This window comes from Sabethes cyaneus, chromosome 3, assembly GCF_943734655.1.
Source record: "Sabethes cyaneus chromosome 3, idSabCyanKW18_F2, whole genome shotgun sequence".
Classification (NCBI taxonomy): Eukaryota; Metazoa; Arthropoda; class Insecta; order Diptera; family Culicidae; genus Sabethes; species Sabethes cyaneus.
The window spans coordinates 126,184,189-126,204,050 of NC_071355.1; the positions used below are offsets into that span (position 1 = coordinate 126,184,189).

Genomic DNA, 19,862 nt, shown 5'->3' on the forward strand with positions numbered 1-19,862 from the left:
GCAAAATACCCTATATGTATTCTGGAATTAGCGTTTTATTGGACATTGTCCAATCATTGGAATCGTCCAATGATTGGCAACATACCCTAATATCATAGGACACAGAAAACTTCACTGACACACTTTGTTCCATCCTACCCTACTGACACAGAACAGAAGTGGAAGTAGAAATCCAAACACGTACATGCTACTTTCTACAGATACTAGCGAACCTGGCGGTAGCGAGTCACTTTTTTCCACGAAAACACCCGAACGCATACGAATGCACACGAAAGCCTGTGAAAGCTGCTATGCGATTGGCAGCGAGCGTTCTGCTTATATTGCTGTTATTTGCTTCTATGCGAAAACCTTCCCAAAGAAAAATAAAAACAAAAAAGACTCTGTTACCAGTTTTGATCGCCGAATCGTTCGGACTTCCACTTCTGTTCTGTGCTACTGATATATAAATTTTACAAAGGTATCGTACGTCGAACGTATCCAAAATTTTAATATTTTAATAATTCAATGCCTCTCATTTTTCTAGAAAACGCCAGGAGAACTTCGCTTATTTCGCTTAAGCAATTTGTTTCTTGCTCGGTAACTTTTAATAGATTAGCGATAAGAATTCATTAGCATTTTTTTCGTTCGTGAGTGATAGCTGAAAAGAATCAAGAACTGTAGACCTACCGTATGATATTTATGTAAATAGTCTCGATTTGGACTAGTGGGAGTACTTCTTCCGCTCAATGGAGGACTTTGTCTGTCTATGGAACGCCCTCTAGTTAATAAATTCATATGCTCGAGGCTCCCCACGCGAGATTCCAGTTCTTCAGCTCGGGCCTCGGTCGACTGCTTTTCTTCTTGTATTAACCTGTAATCATAAAACAATTTTATGAAACACATGCTTCCCATAGGGTAATAGATATTGAAAATATTGAGTAATTGAAAATATGGAAGTGCTTAATTTGATTGTAAACATAACTCATACTGTTATGCTATGCATATGATCCATCGACAACAGTATACAGGTATTTAACAAAATAATCAAAGACAATATTGGTAAGGTACCCCGGGGCAAGTGGGAATATGGGGTAAGTGGGAACAGAGCTCATAACTCTCTTCAACCTCATTTTCTCCAACCGAACCTTTCTAGAAATGAAAGATACAACCCAAACGCATGTATTAAAATTATAGATTATTTATAGCAGGCATTCCAAACATCAAAATTGGACTTTCAATTTAAGCGTTATTTTCAATTTGCGTTGTAAGTTTGACGCACCTTTCTATAAATGATATTTTGGCCACAGGCTTTACGTAAAAATACATGTTTTTCTGACAGTAGGTAAACATAATAAGTGTATTAACAAATTACACCCGAAAACTAGTTGTTTAATTTGACAAACGGCATTAAAAAAATGGGTCGAAATAAGGTCGGCACTTCAAAGCACCCGGGGCAAGTGGGACCTATTAAAAATAAAGTGTTTGGGCTTCAAATGGTGAGTTGACAACCTGGAAGGAGCGTCAAACACAGCTCTGGTCCTCACAAGCTCCCGCCTCACGCCTCCACGAGTCATATGATACCAAATGCGGCGTAGCCTGGCAATGTTGTCAATCTGACAATAGCGAAGTGAGGAGGTGCGACGCGAATACTGGCGCGGTAACCATAGCATGGCGGTAGAGGAAATGCTTCGTCGAACACGAACGTCTGTTCACCAAGGAGGCGCGGCTCAAACAGCGCCTGTTCTCCATGTTAGGGGCGGCTGATTATTATACTCGTCCTTATGCCAGCAGGGACTCTAAACAGTGCTGTGCACGATGGTCCTCCGGCGAGACAGGGGGTTAGGGGCAGGCCCAACAAGCCGCCCTGGAAAACAAAAAGTTTTTTTTTTCCTGTATGGACTCATCACTGCGACCATTATGGTTAGATCTATTGTGATATCGCCCGGGTGTTTGTTGTATAACCCGCACTGCATTTATTTTGGCTGTAGTCGCTATTGAGTGAGCGATATGCTTATTGAATTTTTTTTATGCGTGCTTGTGTGTAATTGGGTACCCTTCTTTCAATACTTTACTCTACTTTACCCACCTCGTTCCACATGACAGCGCACAGTCCCCAATTATAGTCATCCCTGGCGTAGCAAACCAGTGCATTTTTACTATAAGGGTCTCATTTTTGCACTGTCAATAGGCCATATCGGGATAATATAGAACTCAGCATGAAGGAAGGGCGATGAGGGGCCTGAGAATAAACCCATGCTAAAGTCACTTTGACATCGAATGGCCTGATTCTACTAAGATTCGAACCCATGACCATTCGCTTGTCAAAGCAGACTCGGTAACCTTGCGGCTACAGAGCCCCTCAAACAAAAAGTTACCAACAACGAAGAAGAAAATAGGGATCGGAACAATCGGCGTCGACCTACGCAACGAAATAAGGACTACGATCAGGGTTGCCACACGCACAGATTATTCTGTGTTTAACAGATATTTGAAAGAAATCGCCTGAACAGAATCTGTATGCATAGAATACAGATTTTCGCCAAATTACACAGATTAAACAGATTTTTGAGCTTTTACATGAGAGTGAAAGAGACGGAAATAGTCAGCAAAATGACTCTTTCATTCTCATTGTTTTGCATTAGACAGATTTTTGCACAGATATTTTTCTTCGCCGTACAGATTGTCAGATTTTTTCAACAAAAATACAGAATTATATGTGGCATCCCTGACTACGATTGGAAACTCGGGACATGAAATTGCAAATCGCTCGGCTTCCCGGGTTGTGATAGGATAATAAATGATGAACTACATCCCCGAGACTTCGAAGTCGTAGCACTGCAGGAACTTTGGTGGACAGGACAGAAGGTATGGAAAAGCGGGCATCGAGCGGCTACTTTCTACCAGAGCTGTGGCACCACCAACGAGCTGAGAACCGGCTTTATAGTACCGGGAAAGATGCGCCAGCGTGTGATTGGTTGGCAACCGATCAACTCAAGGATGTGCAAGTTGATGATTAAGGGCCGTTTCTTCAATTACAGTATCATCAATGCGCATTGCCCGAAGGGAGACCCGATGACGAGAAGGAGACGTTCTACGCGCAGCTGGAGCAGGTGTATGATGGCTGTCCGCGACGGGACGTGAAAATCGTCATCGGTGACATAAACGCGCTGGTAGGACGGGAAGCTATATATAGACCGGTAATCGGGCCAAACAGCCTGCATGCCGCAACGAACGACAACGGCCAACGATGCGTTAATTTTGCAGCTTCCCGCGGTATGGTAGTCCGATGAGCTATTGCCAGCCTATTCACTCCCATCCAATCTTCCACCATATGTATGGATTCCATGGCGAGTACATCCACCTCTTCTCTTGATTCGCCAGTTACTATCAACGCCACATCATCAGCGACGCCGACAATATCTACACCCCTGGGGAGGTTCAGCTTCAACACTCCATCGTACATCGCGTTCCATAGCGTCGGACCAAGGATGGAGTCCTGAGGAACGCCTGCCGTGATTGTAATCCGTCTCTCCCATCTTTCTGTCTCGTATATCAGTGTACGATTATGAAAGTAACTTTTCAAAATCCTGCAGAGATACACAGGAACTGTCATGCTAACCAGCGAACGGGCGATTGCTCACCAGCTGGCGCTATTGACAGCATTCCCCACGTCTAAGGTGACCGCACAGTAGCAATTTCCTCTTCTCTGTTGTTTTTGGGCCTTTTTCGCAGCATCCACTACCATTCGTATGGCATTTATTGTAGGCCTGCCTTTCCGGAAGCCAAACTGCTTGTTTGGCAGGCCGTTCTCATTCTCCGTGTACTTGGTGAGTCTTTTCAGGATTACTCTCTTTAGCAGCTTGTTAACCGTATCAAATAGGCATCCCAAGCAACAATGTGAGTTTTATTGTACTCTTATGGTGGTCTTCAAGACCAATTTTGGTCTTAAATACCATCATAAGAGTGCAATAAAACCCAAATTGTTGCTTGGGATATAGGCTTATACACTGAGAGATCATCGGGGGGTTTTCCCGGCTTCGGCAGCAACACCAGCTTCTGGCGCTTCCAGATATCGGAGAAGTTACCTTCGTCAACGCATTTCTGCAGTGTGGTCCTAAACATATCTGAATTCTACATGATTGCTACTTTCAAAATCAGATTCGGAATTCCGTCTGGACCTGGGGCTTTCTTTCCATTCATGGCCTTCGCCAGCTCGATTAGCTCCTCATTGGTGATTCGAGCTTCCTCTACGTGCTTCGCCTCCTCGCCATACGGTGGGCTTGGCCAGGGTGTTATTCCATGTTGCGGAAACAACCCGTCGATAATGGCTTTCATCTTCTCCGGACACCTTTCGGGTGGTACGGAAGGACCTTTAATTTTTGACATGGCAACTTTGTAAGCATCTCCCCAAGGATTCGCGTTGGCACTACGAACAAAGTTCCTCAAAGCAAGATTTCTTGCTGACGTTAATTGCTTTGTTAAGTGCGGTTCTTGCTATCCTGTGCGCTAGTATTCTTTCTTTTCTATAAGCCTCATTGCGAGCCCGCTGACTTCTCCTTCTGGCACGAAGGCAATTTGCCCATATTTCAGCGATCGTCGTGTTTCACCGGCGACCGTTCTTCGGTCTCTTTATCCTCGGCATAGTGGCATCGCCCGCTCGTGTTAATACTGCTGTCAACCCTTCCGTACTTAGGTTCGAACGAATGCTTTGAAACCTAAGCGCTGCAAGGAATACACCCTTGTTAGAGCACACCGTTTTCCACCTCCGCTCGCTTATCTGTCCCCCATATGATTCCATTTGCGTCCCGTTTCCAATGCGGTACCGAATCGCTTAGTGGTCACTGTGGGTATATTCCTCGCACACTCTCCAGATCGTAATCCTTGCCGTACCAGGGCTGCAGAAGGTGACATCGATAATAAACTCCCGGTCTTCCCTACGGTATGTGCTAGTAGTGCGTAGTAGTAGTACGTTCGCTATAACTACATTTAGCTTTGCTAGGGCCTCTAGCATACTGCGACTCCTTGGATTGGTGAGGCGGCTTCTTCACTCAACTGCCCAGGCGTTAAAGTCACCGGCGATAACAACTGGTCTCCGATCGACCAGCGTATCCGTCACCTGATCCAGTATCTGGTTAAACTGCTCTATCGTCCATCGCGGAGGCGCGTAGCAACTGCAGATGAAAACACCGTTAATTCTAACAATCACGAAAGCTTTTTCTGCGGAATAGACTACTTCTTATAGAGGGTATCTTCTCACCGTCCAAATTGCCGCCGTTTTCGCCTTATCCGCTGCCCAGTTCCCATCGCCGGATGATATTCGATATGGCTCCGAGATAATAGTTACATCACTCAGTGGTTCCACCATGGACTGCAAGAGTAGTTGTTGTGCTGTATCGCAGTGTTCCGGTTTATTTGCGTCACCTGCACTGTGATCTAGCAGCCGCCGTCTGTTTAGAGGCCGGAAATCTCGGGCCTCCTGCCACGTGGTTATTGCCATCTTCATTTGGATAGATTAGGCATTTCAATGACTTCCTACAGTCATAAGCTTTATGACCATCATCACCGCACCTTCTGCATAATTTGCTCCTATCAGGTCTTTTACAATTTCTTGCAATGTGGGCGAACTCTTGGCATCCAAAGCATACTTCCGGTTGCTTTGAGATACCCAACAGACATACCGACCAACCCACTTTGATTTTTCCAGTTTTCACTGCCTTGTTGGCTGCTTCAATAGGTTTCATTGAAGCTACTTGCGTTCCTTGAGGTCCCTTTCTCATGCGGATGGTCATTCGGACATCCCCCAAATCGTATTGCTCCTTCAATGTTAGTTTGGTTTCTTCCTCCGAAGTAACCTCGTTCAAATCCTTGCACTGGAGAGTCGCTTCCGAGTACAGAGCTCTCACTTCCATCGCGTCACCCATGGCTCTCTCAGTTAGCTCTTTGTAAGAAGAGATATTATCTTGCGGGTCCTTTTTCAGCTCGAACATCATCTCTCAATCGCGAGTGCGTCTAATTTTCTGCACATTTGCACCTAGCTCCTTGAGTTCCGGCATGGTCCACATGGCAAGCAGAACCTCTTCGTACGAGTCACCGTTTGCTCTGACTATTAGCGCTTCGCCTTTATTTCTCCCATTAATGAACTTACGTCAAGTTCTGTTATTCTTTTCGTTTCCTTGGTTCCCGACGACTTGCCACGGAGCGTGGCTGTTTTCTTCTAGAACCTCTTCAGTAGTCAGCTGTGTGCTAGTGCCTGGCGTATCCTTGGGTTTCTTGGCGACTGCTGGTCTTGCGTCTCGTGGCGAAGGTCTTGGCCTCTTCGGCGTGGAGAGAGACCCGGATTCTGCCCCCATTCGAAAAATAAGAGACTTCATTTTCTTAGCGGTCTCTCAACCGATTTGAACAAAATTAATTTTAAATGAAACAAAAACGGATTTATTTGGCACTAAAGTTTATTTTTTAGATTTAATCAAAAATGATCTTGCTTCGGGAAGTGCTTTACTACAAGTGATCGGTGCAACAATTGCAATCCGGCCCACACTAGTGAGCGGCTATATCGGGAGCAAGAGAACTATAATTTTAGTGAACTGTGGGTTCGGACAATATTGTCCGATATTGATCACCTTTGAAATCTTCACATTTCAAATTTCAAATCGGCTGTCAGTCTTAATAAATCAGAACAGATTTTGTACTTTCTCCGACGTTTCGACTATATTTTGAAGTCTTTATCAAGGATTTCTACAAGGATACATTAGGTGTTAGATTTGTTACAAATTTTGTTAATTTTCAATTTTATACTTACAATACTGTCTGTCCTTTGTCAATTGTCTTTGTTTAGTTAAAGTAACATGTCCTTAGTTATTTTTGTTGCACATCTATTTTCCTGTCTGTTAAATTAAATTGTCACGATTTGGTTTTTCTTTGCACTGTCGGGCTAACGTCTAACGTCCACTTATTGTACCTGGTATTTTATGTTTGAATATCTGGCTATAGTGCTATGGTAAAGGGGTGTTGGTGGGTTTAAGAGAAGCTAATAATCCTGAGTATGTATGGTTGAGGCCTTCTACGTCGGTACGCTTGTTGATGGAGTTGCGAGAATTTGAGATATGGCACATTTCAAGTATAGGTAGTGCATATTTTTTGTAACTGTGATCGATAATTTTAGTATTGGTCAGATCAAATCTGTGGTCTTGGTCTACGCAATGGGCTATCAGCGCAGTTTTTTCTCTGAGAGAAACAATCTAGTGGTCGCTTGCAGAGAGTTTGTTGCTCAGTAGTTTGTCCAGCTGATTGACGGTCGTTTGATGCCCGGAGAGTCTTGTTTTCAGATGGTTAGTAGTCATACCAATGTAAACCGACTCGCAATCGTGGCATTTTATACTATTGATGACGTTGTGTTGTTGTGACGGTGGTATAATGTCTTTCACTGGAGGGAGGAAGGTGTTTATATTGTTGGTGGTAGTCTAGCATACACTTTGATTTCATATTGCCAAATCCTCTCCTGAGAATCTTGGCAATGCGGGGTGACAGTTCGGCGATGTGTGGGATGGATCTGTAGATCTGTCCACGGACTATCCATGGACCACGCAGAAATACACCATCATTAGAACTCCATCAACAAGCGTACCGACGTAGAAGGCCTCAACCATACATACTCAGGATTATTAGTTTCTCTTAAACCCACCAACAGCCCTTTACCATAGCACTATAGCCAGATATTCAAACATAAAATACCAGGTGCAATAAGTGGACGTTAGACGTTAGACCGACAGTGCAAAGAAAAACCAAATCGTAACAATTTAATTTAACAGACAGGAAAACAGATGTGCAACAAAAATAACTTAGGACATGTTACTTTAACTAAACAAAGACAATTGTTGCACTGTTCCTGTTTATTTTATGCTGATGATTGGTAGCATGCATCGCGATACTAGATTCATTCACTCGTTCGTTCTCAGTTGCAGTTGCTCTTTCACACGTTGTTTAAATTTGCGGCGGACTTGTCCGATGTAAATTGCCGGGCAATAATTACAATCGATTTGCTAGATTCCCAACTCATCTTCGGCTGGAATCCTGTCTTTTACATTGCAGAGCATATCACGCGGAAAATAATATTACCACGAAAAGGGAATAGTTTAAAGTAGTGTTAGTGGCAACGCTGCGCTACCAGATCGCGCACTGACAGTGATCCCTCGTTCAAGCGAGTAAACCCGGTGCAGTCAGTGACAATGCAAACTGCCTCTAGCGATATATAACAAAGGCATTATGTGTTCGAATTTGATAAAAGTTAAGCGCGTGGTCGGAGCTGAAGATTACAATTAAATTGCTAAATTTCACATGAATACTTCCTAAATTTGATAATATATATTATGTTCTATGTAAGTTTAACTTACATTACCTAATTATTAATTGGAAGAAACTTAAATTAATGTAATTACAGTTTATTTCTACTTATAAATAATGAACTTAAAAGCTAACCTATGAATACGAGCCTACACAAAATTGTGAGTATTGTACTTAAAACTAATGATAAATTTGCTAATAAATACTGCTTTAGCTTTAGCTGATCGAGAAATTGAATTTCCACTGCTTAAAGACTGTGTAGTCCTTGTTCGTATGAACAACAATTGACAAAGGACAGACAGTATTGTACGTATAAAATTGAAAATTAACAAAATTTGTAATAAATCTAACACCCAATGTATCGTAGAAATCCTTGATAAAGACTACAAAATATAGTCGAAACGTCGGAGAAAGTACAAAATCTGTTCTGATTTATTAAGACTGACAGCCGATAAAAATAAAATAAAATTTCACAGTCGACAAAACATACTCAAATTTCAAATATTAACTTAAACCTATCGAGACTACAAATCATCTAATTATGCACTTTCATTCGATGGAGACTGTACTGCAGTTTCATCTGGCAATAGACAAATTTTGGAGATGGGTCTCATAAAGCTTCCATTGTGTGTTCGCAAAGTTACGACGCGAACAAGGTTGCCTTTTCCGGGATGTTCTTCCACGATGCGCCCGATTGGCCAGCGAACAGGATGTTGTAATTCGTCAACTACAACAACTAACCGGCCAGGTTGAATTTCCGTGTTCGGTTGATGTCCACAGGTATCCAGTTGCAGCTCTTAGAGATATTCCGTCTTCCATTGATGCCATTCTGGAATAACTGTTGCAGGCGCTGGTAATGATTTTTTTTAAATAAAATTACCTTACTTTCACTTTCGTATCTTCGTGCAACGTAAGAACTATTGAACTACTAATGTAATGTATATACTGGACACTATCACTTATTGTTCTTACAAAATAAAAATGAGCATTTTCCTTATTCGCCAACCGGTTTCGGGTAGATGTTACTCATCATCGGGGCTAGGTCCAACTGATTTTGATAAGAGAGTAGTTCCAACTTAAGCTTTGTTAGATGAAAGAGCGGCGATACTATCGGAGCATCGTCTTCATTCATCAAACATTGCCCAGCTGTGGTGATATGCAGCGACTCCCAAGCGTTCAAATGTGATGACTTCCTCACTGGTTTTATTAGTTTAGCACTGTTCCTGTTTATTTTATGCTGATGATTGGTAGCATGCATCGCGATACTAGATTCATTCACTCGTTCGTTCTCAGTTGCAGTTGCTCTTTCACACGTTGTTTAAATTTGCGGCGGACTTGTCCGATGTAAATTGCCGGGCAATAATTACAATCGATTTGATAGATTCCCAACTTATCTTCGGCTGGAATCCTGTCTTTTACATTGCAGAGCATATCACGCGGAAAATAATATTACCACGAAAAGGGAATAGTTTAAAGTAGTGTTAGTGACTTTACAAGCAGTAATCCGCACTTTTGCGTTACTCACGATATTCGTATATTCAGCGATGCTATGAAGCGTGAATGTATGTGGCTCATTGCTATAGACGAATTGAACCACTCGCGTAGCTGTTTTATCATGATAAAAACCGTTAGCCGACGCTCGGCGTATATGTTCACTTTGCGAGTTTTCCAACCTCTACAGCTGAGCAATGTTTGATGAATGAAGACGATGCTCCGATAGTATCGCCGCTCTTTCATCTAACAAAGCTTAAGTTGTAACTACTCTCTTATCAAAATCAGTTGGAATTAGCCCCGATGATGGGTAACCTCTACCCGAAACCGGTTGGTGAATAAAGTAAATGCTCATTTTTATTTTGTAAAAACAATAAGTGATAGTGTCCAGTATATACATTACATTAGTAGTAAAATTAACTTTATTTTATACAATATAATACAATTACATTTTTAAAACATGATTTAATCCACCTAGTGGGAAAGAAACCTTTCTTATACGGCCTTACTTGCTATTTGAGATAGAAATCGACACGTCTTCGGAACATAATTTATCTATTGATTAACGTTGCGTACTGCGTTGGTTTACACAAAAATTTTGGAAATCGAGTAAGTTTACAAAACTAGATCAAAATAGGAGCACTTATAAATTTTGATAGATCCTTTTTTCATGAAATTGCTGAGTAAGTTGTTATTAATGTGAGTAAGTGTTATATTCTAATATTCTGGCAGCACTGTGAGGTTATCTAAGCAACAAATCATCTATAATGGAGTTTCAACTATTTCGGCGGATTTAATTGACCATCTTCTAATCAAAATACATCAAATTCGAGGTGAAAGCATTTATAATTCGGTGTGGTGTTATCTCGAAAATGCATGCAGTAAAGAGCATATAAAATCATGTAACAAAATTGGTCTGTTGAGCTATATTATATCTGCCATCATTTTTCTCAAAAATGCAGTCTTTGTCATATTTATCATTGTCATCAAAGTGCATCGCTTGAAATATTTCACAATATATTTCTGTCATTTAATACTGTGCATCGGATACCGGTTTGTTGCTGCTGCGGCTGATCATCAATTCGTTTTGTTGTCAATATTTAGTGCGATTTTAGTGGAGTGTCACAGAAAACCTCAAGGGTCAGCGATGTCCGAGGATGCAATTATTTGCGTTATTTGCAAAAAAGAGGAAAAGGAAGCCAAGAGAGTGATTGAATGTGTTTATTGTCATAAATGTGCACACTTCTGGTGTGAGCAAAATTTTTCGCTGTCAAATTTTTGATGCAATTTGTGGAAAATTTATTCAATAAAACGAATTTTTGGTGCCGTACGATCGTCAATCTATAATCAAGCTAACGAAGAGTTGTTCCGTGATCGGCCGACAGCAGCAGATATAAAAAAAGTACCTTGAAAGTAGTGACAAACAAATTATGCTGACGGAGCTGCCTGCGGCGACCAAATTGCTCGTCTATATTTACGCTAGACTTTTGTGGTTTATAATGTCCTGCCCCGGGAGCTCTCAAAACCTTGCTTTCGAAGACGTCTTAAATTCAATAAAAAATGCTGTTCAGTGGCGGAATCTAATAGAACGGACGAAGAAATAAATGCCGGTGAGATCGTTTTATAACTTCACTTATTATCTGTTTGCTTTTCTTTCATTCATATATTTTATTATTCTTAAATTTTGATTCTTTGAAGTAACCAATTAAAACGATTCTATATATATTCTGTATGTGGGTAGATAGTGATTTATCTACTTTCAGAGAGCGAAATTAGGCGCTATAACCTTGGCCTATTACAGCTTGGCTTGTGGTTAATGCCATAGGTTCATCCCTGAGGACCCGAAGTAGCAATTAAGAGCGACCAAAGGCGCTATAACCTAGGTTTTTACCAAGGGCAAGTAAGTAAATGTACTTGTCCCATCCCCGAGGGTCCGGAGTATTAATTAACCTTTACTAGCCAAATACTCCCAACGAAAATTAAAACTTAATCAACTTATCAATTATTAATCAGAAGCGGTTGGTACGAGACGTCCCCGTTTCTTCTACCCCTGTAGATTCAGAAATGTATCTATGTATGAATAACTTATTCACACAAGATTTATTTCAATGAATCGTCTCTGCGTCAATACTTCACAGTTGGCCTGGCCGATTTAACATTTGCAAAATGTCTCGGATGTTTCGCAAATGTCAATACTGACAAGAAAATAATTTGAAATATTTCTATGATTAGAAATAATTAAAATTATTTCCAGGAATCCTTTATTGTGGCTGTGATGGTATTAATAAGAATAAGAATAAGAATAAGAATAAGAATAAGAATAAGAATAAGAATAAGAATAAGAATAAGAATAAGAATAAGAATAAGAATAAGAATAAGAATAAGAATAAGAATAAGAATAAGAATAAGAATAAGAATAAGAATAAGAATAAGAATAAGAATAAGAATAAGAATAAGAATAAGAATAAGAATAAGAATAAGAATAAGAATAAGAATAAGAATAAGAATAAGAATAAGAATAAGAATAAGAATAAGAATAAGAATAAGAATAAGAATAAGAATAAGAATAAGAATAAGAATAAGAATAAGAATAAGAATAAGAATAAGAATAAGAATAAGAATAAGAATAAGAATAAGAATAAGAATAAGAATAAGAATAAGAATAAGAATAAGAATAAGAATAAGAATAAGAATAAGAATAAGAATAAATGTGCACATGTGTAAGAATCTAATCGGTAATGCGGTGCGTAAACTTCGCAGTGAACCTTATTACTGTTCCACGGAATGTCATGAACTTTACCAGCGAACGACGAACACTACTGCGGTTGAAACCCAAGTATTAACGCAGATCCAAGTTGTTCTGGCGGAGGTACGTGAGTCACGGGCTGAAATGCGCGCCGTGCAACAAACGGTTAGTGAGATGGAGAAGTTTCAAAGTTTTCTCTCCGATAAATTAGATACGCTACTATCAGAGGTAAAATCTCTGAAAATCGACCATAATACATTAAAAACAAACGTCGAATCACTCGCTACTAAGTAACATGCGATGGATGACCGCGTCGACGGTCTTGAACAAGAGTTGGATTAGTTTAACCGAGCCAGTGTGTCAAAAAATGCCATAATAATAGGTATGCCCATGAAAAATAATGAAGACCCTATACAAACGGTATACAATGCTGCTGCTGTTGTTGGATGTCAGTTGCTTAACGGAGCGATCGTGGAAGCCAAACGTTTGTTGCCGAAGAATTTTAACCCAACCGATGCGAGAGCTCCCCCGATCAAAGTGTGCTTCAGTGACATATGCTATAAAGAGGATTTATTCGCAAAAAAGAGGAGCCGTGGTTTACTTTTGTCCACGGATATTGACTCTTCTATTCCGCGCCCAGGAAAGAAAATTACTCTGCGGGACGAATTAACAGCATTTGGCATGAAATTGCTTAGTGAAGTAAAAGAGGCGCAAACATTGTTGGAATGTAAATACATCTGGCCGGGACGGAATGGTGCAATTTTAGTTAAGCGCACTGATAACTCGAGGACTGAAATTATTCGCAGCCGTAAGGACCTAGAAGAGCTGGAGAGATGTATCCTAAAAAGGCAACTTAATGCCAACTCTACCTCACACTCGATTTCTATTCAGGAACCCGCTCCGAAGCGTCGGCAGTAAGAATCTAAATTTATTAAAAACGAAATATGTGTAGTAATAGATTTTTCAATTGTGTTGAAGATTGGATATTAAATAAAAACACATTTCTCTCTCGTTTGAATTTTAAACTGCTGCAACTAAACATTCGAGGCATAAATGATTTATCAAAATTTGATTCCATTAAAGAGTTGTTGGAAAGGTGCAATGAGCGTGTGGATGTTATTGTGCTCTGTGAGACCTGGATCAAGGATGATCGGACTCAATTATACAAGATAGATGGATATAATGGGACGTTTTCGTGCAGAAGCGACTCTCACGGGGGGCTAGCTGTTTTTGTTCGAGATGAGCTGAATGGGAACGTATGTGTGAACAGAACTGTCGATGAATTCTATCATATTCACTGCCAATATAAAACTTATGGTAAACCGATTGATTTGCATGCTGTCTATAGACCACCTGGATTTGATGTTAGAAGATTTCTTCATGAGCTTGATAATATGATCTCAGTAGTTCGGAGCGGACATAGATGTATAATTGTAGGGGATACCAACATTCCAGTTAATATTAACTCCAACAACATTGTATGTGAATACACACGACTGTTGGCGTCGTATAACTTGTTAGTTACTAATACAATTACCACGAGGCCTGCGAGTGGTAATGTACTCGATCATGTTGTATGTTCCGATTATTTAGCTGAATCAGTTATCAATGATACTATTGACACCGATCTGAGCGATCATTGTTTAATATTCTCGTCATTTGATATGATCTGCCAGACCGCGGGAAAGCTTTTGACAAAACAAATCATAGACCATAACCTATTGAATGAACTTTCCCATCAATCGATGTTGAACTTACCGCTGACAATGACTGCTAATGAGAAGTTGGAATATGTGATTGGTCGTTATAATGCTCACGTTAGTGACTGCACAAGGACGGTTACGATACAGCTGAGAATCAAAGGACACTGTCCGTGGATGACGCTTGATTTGTGGAGGCTCATACGCATTAAAGACAACCACCTGAAAAAAGTGCGAACTGATCCGAACAATATACGTGCAGCCGAGCTGCTGTCCCATGTGTCGAAGATGCTGCAAGCGAAAAAAGCGCGTTGCAAACGAGAATACTACCTGAGGATGCTTAGCGGGAACAATCAAGCTAATGCTTGGAAAATAATAAAGGAAACTATTGGAAAATCTGATACAAGAAACCAAGTGACTGCCATTCGGGTAAATGGAAATATCACCACGGATTCACTGCAGATTTGCACGGCTTTTAATGAATATTTCTGTAAAATTGGTACTGATCTGGCCTCTTCCATCACGAGTAATCGCAACATCCACCGTTTTGGAACTATGCCGTCGTCTTCATCATCTATGTTCCTAAGACCAGCCTCCATCAATGAGATACTGCTGCTTATTAACAATTTAGACTCCAAAAAATCTGCTGGAGCAGATAAAATAACAGCGAACTTTATTAAAACCCATCACGAGTTTTTCGCATGGCTATTAACGGATGTTTTTAATGAAATCATACAAACTGGACAGTATCCTGACTGTTTAAAAATAGCCCGCGTAGTTCCTGTTTTCAAATCAGGAGACACGAAGGAACTCAACAACTATCGACCAATCTCAACGTTGTCTATAATCGACAAAATTGTTGAAAAGCTCATTGTAGCTAGGTTGGTTGAGTATACTTCTCGCTTCAACTTGATCTACAACCATCAGTATGGGTTTAGGAAAGGCTCGAATACGCTCGCAGCTTCAAGTGACTTGGTAGAGGATATTTATGATTCACTCGACAACGCTCGCTTTGGTGGAGTTTTATTTATCGATCTGAAAAAAGCATTCGACACTGTTGATCACATGTTACTGGTGCAAAAGCTTGAATCCTATGGAATAAGGGGAACGACCAAGATGCTACTGGAAAGTTACCTGACCAACCGTACTCAATATGTGTCTATTGGAAATTGCTCCAGTCCTTAGCATCCTATATCGATTGGGGTACCACAAGGCAGCAATTTAGGTCCTGTGTTCTTTTTACTGTTTATCAATGACCTATGCAAGTTGAAGTTGCACGGGAAGGTCCGATTGTTCGCTGACGATACTTCTGTATTTTACCAAGCGCTCGACTGCAGAAGGATTGTAAGACAAATCCAGGAGGACGTTACGCTGCTTATGGAATTTTTTTTATCACCCTCCACTGATTCCCACACCAAAGAGCTCAGAAAGAGCCCCCTGGTAGTGGACACTTACAAAACAAAATATTAAAAGAAAAACGCGGAGAATTAATTAACAACAATTAACAACGAAGTGAGAACCCAGTGGAACTTAGTTCCTTTGAAGGGTTTCACGTACAAAACGGAAAAATAATTTACAAAACATGAAAATAATTTAAACATTGATAACGTAAATTACAATTAAGAATGCAGGAAAAAACCAGCAGGAGCCAGAAAACCCTACATTTGCAAAATGGTCAACAGATCTATATAATATATTCATTCACGTTCCTGATTAAGTGATGTTTCAGTCTATTTTTAAAGAGAATGTTATGTGTTATTCCTTTCAGTTCATTGGGGAGCGAGTTATACTTTAATGGACCATAATTTAGAATGCGCGACAGGCCTAAGGTCGTGCATGCCTTATTTCTTAAAAGTTCATTCACATGTCTGGTGTTCTGAGGATTGACCCTAGTGAAGAAACAAATATTGTGATGGAATTTAGGGTTGTGCAAGACATTGTGTACAAACACGATCGTTTGAGAGTCACACAAGCCTCGAATGGGAATAACTTTGTGATGTAAACTTGTATAAAGTGAAACTGTTGAGTATAGGTGAGGTAAACCGTAAATTACTTTTAAGCATCTATTCTGCAAAGTTTGTTTTTTTTTAAGTTTAGATTTAGCAGCGTGACCCCAAACAATAACTAGATATTGTAGTATGGAATGAATACATGCGTAATAGAATCGTAGCAATGCTTCATTGGGAACAAAACAACGCACTCTTTTCATGAGACCACACAATGCTGCAATTTTACTCGATACATGCTTAATATGAGCATCCCATGAAAGGCAAGAATCTAAATGCAGTCCTAGGTACTTAAAAGATGGAACTTTTTCAATGGACGAGTTGCCAATCGATGGGTCAGGGGGTTGAAGTATTTTTTGCGCGACGAATGGAAAACCATATATTTTGTTTTAGCGAGATTCAGAGTAAGATGATTGCCATTAAAATATTCCATAAGAGTCACTAAATCCGTTTCGATGTCTGTTACAATTGATTGAGTACTAGAGCGAGGGTAAAATAAAGCTGTGTCATCTGCAAAGAGCCTCGGTATTCCACGCAGCTTTAAATTTGCAAAGTCATTTGGGTACACTAGGAATAGTAGAGGATCTATGTTGCTTCCTTGGGGAACTCCTATATCGATTGGGCGCAAACTATTACGTACACCATTGATTGACACATATTGTTGTCGATTTGATAAGTAGCTCTTTATTAAGTCGTTTGCTACTCCTCTCACCCCGTAACGATCAAGTTTTTTCAGAATAATTTCGTGGTCCAAGGTATCAAAGGCTTTTTTGAGGTCAATAAATAAACCCCCTACTATTTTTTTTTTTTTGATCAATTTGACCAATCAACTCATCAACGAGTTCAGTAATGGCAGTCGATGTGCCACAGCCTTCTCGAAAGCCATACTGAAATTTATATAACTTTTCCAATATTTTGTTAATGACAGACAATGTTGAAATTGGACGATAGTTGAATGGATCACAATTATCTCCAGATTTGAAAACGGGCGAAACTTTAGCGATTCTCAGTACACTTGGATAAGTTCCAGTTACTATAATTCTGTTGAAAAGTTTAGCGATAACCTCTGAAAACCGGTTTATGTTTGCTTTCAGCAAATCTGCAGGAAAGTTATCATGCCCGCTACTTTTTTTAGCGTCGAGCTGATTTATTAGAATGATGACTTCATTCATACTAGCAGGTCTTAAGAAAATAGAGCTACTTAGACATTTAACAGTTTTCAAATAATCAAAATTATTTTTTGGAAGTTTGCTAGCTAAATTGTTCCCAATACTAGAGAAATAGCAATTGAAAGCATCAGCAACATCATGATTCGTGTCCAATTTTTTTCGTTAACAATCAATTTGATTTGTTCATTAGGTTTAGATCGGCCGAAAATTTCATTCAGTTTTTTCCACACGTTAGAATGACTTGAACTTTTGAGCACATTTTCATAATATTCTTTTTTACATCGTTTCTTGAGAGTTTTAACCTTTTTCGATACATGAACCAGCATTTCCTTGGCTCGAACGTCATTGGGATGACATTTAACTTATTCGAGATATTTATTTTTAATTTGTATCAATTTCCATAGGCCATAAGTCATCTAAGGGCAATATTCACCTTTTACTTGGACAGTTTTAATAAAAGTTCTAGTACACTCAGCTAATAAATTATTATAAGTTGTAATAAGAATATCAAGAGTAGTATCTACATCGTCGGCAACTTCAAGTTCTTCCAAAAACATTGCAAATTGGTTATAAAGTTTTATTCGATCAACAACGTTCACTCTCAACTCTTGTTGTCTTTTTTCATTGTTCAAGGGAAGGGACGAAATAACAGGAATGTGGTCACTGATATCACTAAAAACAGTGTGATTCTGAAGTTTCGCGGCAATGTCGATCGAACAGATGAAATGATCTAAAATATTGGAACTTGCTGGGCGAGTAGGGAAGGTATTTGTACATATATAACCGTAGGACTCTAATAAGTTCTTGTATCTAATGACCACATTATTATTTTGCATATTTACTGGCACATTCACATCACCAACAATGAAAATAGGTTTAGATAGAGTAGCAGTCGACCAGCTTTCTAAAGTGATTTGAAATTCATTGAAATCAAACGAAGGCGGACGATAAACACCAATAACGTTATAAAAATGCCCATGATGTTTGATTTCTATTCGGACATAGTGGAACCCGTGTACTACTTGACAATCTATTAATTTGTTTTTAAAGCCGTTTTAACAAAAACAGCCAATCCGCCTGAAGAGCTGTCACGGCAAGAGAAAAATGCGCGATAGCCAGGAATATTGTAAATACAACTATTTTCTATTTTCAGCCAAGTTTCGCCAACAACAATAACATCAATATCAGTTTTATATTCATTCACAAAGTAAATTATTTCATCAAACTTTTCAACATGATTTATCCCTCTCACATTCCACTGAATTATATGAAGAGTATTAGTGCCTACCATAGCACACTTTGTATTGTAATCATGCAAATTATCGTAATATTTATTCAGAATCATAATTGACGAGTAATCCATTTTACACTCAATAACACTAAATTGGATTGTATATCATTATTGTACATTTTTCTTTCGTTTAGGCGAAGGAGAATGCCCAGAATCAGTAGAAATATCAGTTGCATGAGCAAGCTTCATAAAATGACTCTTGACACGATTTAGATCTTTTGAAGTAGGACTACTTCTTTGATTTCTATATTGGACTGCACTATAGAAAAACGAAAAGGGAACATGTAACGAAAAGTGGTTATGGTTTGCACGCTTATAACTCAGTCATCCGTCAACAGATTCTAGAGATATTGGTATCAATCGATTGGAAATTTTTCAAAAAATCCAAAACAATACAATAGATTCCATGTTTCCCAACCAGACGTTTAATAATTGAGAAAATATTAGACGTATATTCATTATTTCATTTTATTTTCACGTTTTTGCCTTCCCACGCCAATGCTTCCCTAGCACAGATGACAGAAATATATACGAGATGAGCTATGGGTTAAGTTGACCTTTGATTGTATTTAATTTACGCTCTATAGAATCCGCTCGAAAATTGTTGAGCTTCAGTGGGTGCTGCATGCTCGGAATAAGGCATCGAAGACATTCAAATTCACTAAGCAAGACGCCAACAAACCAAAGAAGTAACCGACTCGCCCGCCAGCGAACGATATGGTTTTTGCTGCTATCAATACCCAGTAAAATCAATGGATCCTCGCTGCAAGCCGTTAGAAGTAAATCGCCGCTAGCCACAATTGTGACGTTCCAAAGTTGGACACATTTGTGAAAAAGGTTTTGAAATTAGCTGTCGAAAAGCTGGTCCAAACAAAAAGAACAGGCGCTTCCGATTTGTTCAAGGTTGATAAAACAATTTATCTTTGCTAAATGCTGCAAAGGCGGCTCCGATTAAAGCTGTAATAGATAGTACATATGCGATGGTGCCCCCGAACAAAAATCTACTAAGCCAATGAAAACCGTAGCAAAGGCACCGAAAGCCCCAGAGTCAAAGGAAGTCGTTCCAGCGGAGCACGTGCCCGAAAAAAACTGCTGCCTAAATGTAAATTTCGTTGATTTGCATTACTAATATCTGGTAGA

General features: G+C 39.6%; 1 protein-coding gene across 4 annotated transcripts in view; it reads right to left on the reverse strand.

The window, feature by feature from the left end:
• Positions 1-19,862, reverse strand: part of LOC128741441 (liprin-alpha-1) — a 1,114,069-nt gene that overhangs the window by 487,597 nt on the left and 606,610 nt on the right. For all 4 annotated transcript variants that reach the window (XM_053837258.1, XM_053837259.1, XM_053837257.1 and 1 more), the window contains exon 11: positions 667-850. In XM_053837258.1, the coding sequence (XP_053693233.1) occupies positions 667-850 (184 nt within the window). The remainder of the gene's footprint in view (positions 1-666; positions 851-19,862) is intronic.